The sequence below is a fragment of the Palaemon carinicauda genome, chromosome 13 (genome assembly GCF_036898095.1).
Source record: "Palaemon carinicauda isolate YSFRI2023 chromosome 13, ASM3689809v2, whole genome shotgun sequence".
Taxonomy (NCBI): domain Eukaryota; kingdom Metazoa; phylum Arthropoda; class Malacostraca; order Decapoda; family Palaemonidae; genus Palaemon; species Palaemon carinicauda.
Genome location: NC_090737.1, coordinates 136443935 through 136448351, shown reverse-complemented (window position 1 = coordinate 136448351; position 4417 = coordinate 136443935). Strand labels below are relative to the sequence as shown.

The 4417-nt window shown below is 34.1% G+C and overlaps 1 protein-coding gene across 1 annotated transcript in view; it reads left to right on the top strand.

Annotated features, from left to right (window-relative positions):
• Positions 1-80: 80 nt before the first annotated feature.
• Positions 81-4417, top strand: part of LOC137651833 (tetra-peptide repeat homeobox protein 1-like) — a 19399-nt gene continuing 15062 nt past the window's right edge. The window contains exons 1-3 of the mRNA XM_068385054.1: positions 81-137; positions 913-964; positions 4088-4417. The exon at positions 4088-4417 is cut by the window's right edge and continues 145 nt beyond it. Coding sequence (XP_068241155.1) covers positions 81-137; positions 913-964; positions 4088-4417 — 439 coding nt within the window. The remainder of the gene's footprint in view (positions 138-912; positions 965-4087) is intronic.

Genomic DNA, 4417 nt, shown 5'->3' with positions numbered 1-4417 from the left:
GGAAACGAGAAAACAACCAGCTCTCGTACTTATCCTTGTCTTGTGGATTTAATTCTCTGAAACGTTGGTTTGATGCTAACATGGATATTGTTCGGCTGTGTTTGGGAGAGCACGGTCAATTGTGTGCTGTCAAGGAGGTAGGTTCAAATGCAGGTTTTTGCAGTCATTAGTTTGAAGGTGGGGAATATATACATTATGGAAAGGAAAATTAGATGTTTTTTTTTTTTCAATTATTTGCGTTTTCTTTATTTATTTTGCTGTATTATACTCCAGTTTTATTTTGTAGCTCGTATTTTATACAGTGGCTGCTCACTCAAATATTTTTCTTGTTATTATTTATTGTTTATTATGGGGAATGTATACATTATGGAAAGGAAAATTTGATTTTTTTTCAATTATTTGCGTTTTCTTTCTTTGTTAATTTTGCTGTATTGTACTCCAGTTTTTATCTTATCTCGTATTTTATACAGTGGCTGCTCAATCGAATATTTTCCTTGTTATCATTTATTGTTGCTTTCCTAGCTAATGATGTTTATGTATTATGGTAGGTAATTTGCTTGTTTTGCAGAACAACTGACATCCATTAAGGACAGATTAATTAAGAAACTATTTTAGATTTTTGTTTTGGCCAATTTTCCTCGTTGTTGTTGCTAGAAAACTTCGATAGGTTTCAAAATATTACATCTCGTACACGTGCAGTCTGAATTTTAGTAAAAATTTAATGGATTTGTCATTAGGTCATATCAAACTTGTCCATCAAATTTCGTTGAAATTGATACTGTAAAATTTTCGTAATGTTCACAAACAAAAATTAAAATAATAAAATATTTTGCCATTCACTTAACATAGCGATTATTTTCAAAGTACTGCTGCGTACTTGTACTTTGATTTACTTTATCCAAAATGTTACAGATTCATCCATTGGTCCATATCCGACGTGAATACCCGAATTTGGTCAAAATCGGTACTATAGTTTTTGTGTAAAGTTGCACACAAACAAAGTAACAAATAAATAACCGACGCCAGGGGTGAGTACATGCTCTTCGTAGAATCTTCGGTTCAATTTTGGCGAAGGCAATAAGCCCTTTGACAGTTTTTCCATATGGGGTTCAATGACTCGATCTATGGTAATACATGATTGTGGTGGCCGATGTGGTAACGTTCCTGACTGGTGAACGCCAGACTCGGGTTCGAGTCCCGCTCAAACTCGGTAGTGCCTCTGGTCGCTGTAATCTCAACATCCTTGTGAGCTAAGAAATGGGGGGTTTGTGTGAAACTATGGGTCTACTTGTTGAGTCATCAGCAGCTATTCCCTGGCCCTCCTTGGTCCTAGTTTTTTGGAGAGGGGGCTTGGGCGCTGCTCATATGTATATATGGCCAGTCTCTAGGGCATTGTCCTGCTTGCTAGGGCAGTGTCACTGTCCCTTGCCTATGCCATTCATGAGTAGCCTTTAAACCTTCAAGCATTTAACGTAGTCTCCCCAGCTTTTGTGGCGAATTGGTGATGCATTAGTTGTATAGTTGGCCCTCTCCAGAGGTAAGGGGTGAGGTATAATACCTACAAAACCCAAGGAGGAGAAGGAGGATCCATCTTGATCGTTGTCTTGGTCTCCACCCAGTGGCATCGCTCTCCTTTCACAGCAGGGAGGGGAGGGGGAGAGGTATTCAAAGTGCTGCCCTCCTCCTCCTCCTCCTCGTAAGTAATCTTATGGCTTGAAGTGTTGGGTTCATAACATGCCAATCTCTCTCTCTCTCTCTCTCTCTCTCTCTCTCTCTCTCTCTCTCTCTCTGATTTTATTGTTTTAATAGCTTTAATGTACGCTTTCTAACTTTAGTTGGTGATCTGATGTAAATAGAAAACCCAATGTATTATTTGAATACACGTTATTATTATTATTATTATTATTATTATTATTGTTATTATCATCATCATCCTTCTCTCTCTCTCTCTCTCTCTCTCTCTCTCTCTCTCTCTCTCTCTCTCTCTCTATATATATATATATATATATATATATATATATATATATATATATATATATATATATATATATATATATATATGCATAATTGGTTTTGATTTTTGTTACTAATGTACATTACTAAGCCAGCCAAACGTTTTTCATTCATCTGTTTATCTACTACTACTACTTCCGCCACCACTAAACATTGTCTTTAGCTTGGTGTAATTACATGCGTATTTAGCGTATACCATACACCTCCACTATTGAACGTGTATATGTAAATGAAATATATAAAAAAATCTGTTCCTATAAGTATTTTCATAAACCGCAACTTTCTCTTCTGCGACTTGATTTTGAACTTATGTGTGTCTTCTTTATCGCGAAAGTAGAGTCGTTTTCCCCACGCAGGAGAACTTCCTTTGGCTCATTAGCTCTCCTAAACTTTAAACTTCTGAGATTCTGCTGGCTTCCATTGCTTCATTGTTCCTCTTATCTGTAGTATACCATTTCCTCTCTCTCTCTCTCTTATGCGCGGGGCGCGCGAAGATTTTCTGTCCAGTATGGCTTTGTTTTTCGCGGTTTTTTCTCCGTTGCACGCTTGTTTTTAGCGAGTTTTCTTCAAGTCGGTTTTTAAGTTTTTTTTATTGAACTCTCTCTCTCTCTCTCTCTCTCTCTCTCTCTCTCTCTCTCTCTCTCTCTGTCTGTCCTGTCTCATGCGTGGGCGTGCGAAGATTGTCTGTCCGGTATGACTTCGTTTTTTCGCGGTTTTTTTTCTGTTTGCGCGCCTCTTTTTTAGCGAGTTTTCATCAAGTCGATTTTTTATTATTTTATAGTGAAAGTTATGTTAATTAAAATTAGTCCCCGATTTATTATTATATAAGATACAATATCCAAGTTCTCTCTCTCTCTCTCATGCGCGGCTGCGCGGATTTTCTGTCCAGTATGGCTTCGTTTTTCGCGGTTTTTTTTCTCTTTTTTTTATTTTCTTTAATTTTAAGAATTATGTTGATTGGAAAGATTCCCTGATTTATTATGATATAAAATACAATATCCAAGTTTCCACCTAAATAATTTTCATGGGCAAAACATGTGAATGTTTATTTAAAAAGAAATTAAAATACTCTCAAAATGATACCCAAATGATTATCTGGATATTCATAGGCTTAACGCTGGTCGAACGATTAGCTGGTGAAAAGCTGGCACGGTATTCCATATTAATGAATTATACCAAGAGAAATATTATGAAAACATTATTTATTATTATTGTTATTATTATTATTATTATGTTTTTTTTTTATTATTATTATTACTATTATTATTATTATTGTTATTATCATTACTATTATTGTTATTATTATTTATTATTATTATTATTATTGTTAGTATTATTATTATTTTTATTATTATTATTATTACTATTATTATGTATGTATTATTATTACTATTATTATTATTATTATTATTATTATTATTATTACTTGCTAAGCTACAACCCTACTTGGAAATGCAGGATGATATAAGCCCAGAGGCCCCAAAAGGGAAAATAGCCCAGTGAGGAAAGGAAACAAGGAAAAATAAAATATTTTAAGAACAGTAACAACATTAAGAAATAAATATTTCCTATTTAAATTATAAAAACTATAACAAAACAAGAGGAAGAGAAATTAGATAGACTAGTGTGCCCTAGTGTTCCCTCAAGTTATTAACATGTTCTTATCTTTATTTTATTTTAATTTATCGGAGGTCATCAAGAATGTAACCACACAAAGTATCTCGTATTTCATATGAATAAAATGTAATTTTTTTTTATTTAATTTTGTAAGTCTGGTAATATCTATAATAAAAAAGTACAATTTTTCGTTCGTGAAAATATTTTTAGTTAAGTAATAATAGGCTAATCCTATTTTAATGTGACTGTTCTTAAGATATTTTGATTGTTCATTACTTCTCTTGTAGTTTATTTATTTCATTTGTTTCCTTTCCTCATTGGGCTTTGAGCTATTAATAATAATAATTATGATAATAATAATAATAATAATAATAATAATCCTCTTGTATTATCCTGGCCTACCTAGCACTGGCTTGTCACAGTTTATAAACCAATACAATCCCCTCAAACGGATCAGATCCGAAACTTAGAGATACCACTTCCATTCCCATTCCTATTCCTATTCCTATTCCTATTCCCCTTCTTATTCCCATTCACGTTCCCATTCCTATTCTAATTCCTATTCCCATTCCCAATCTTATTTCCATTCCTGTTCCTATTCCCAATCCCCTTCCTATTCCTACTCCCATTCCCATTCTTATTCCCAAACCTATTCCAATCCTATTCCTATTCCCAATCCCATTCCTAATCCTATTCCCATCCCATCCCATTCTTATTCCCAATCCCCTTCCTATTCCTACTCCCATTCCCATTCATATTCCCAATCCTATTCCCATTCCCATTCCCA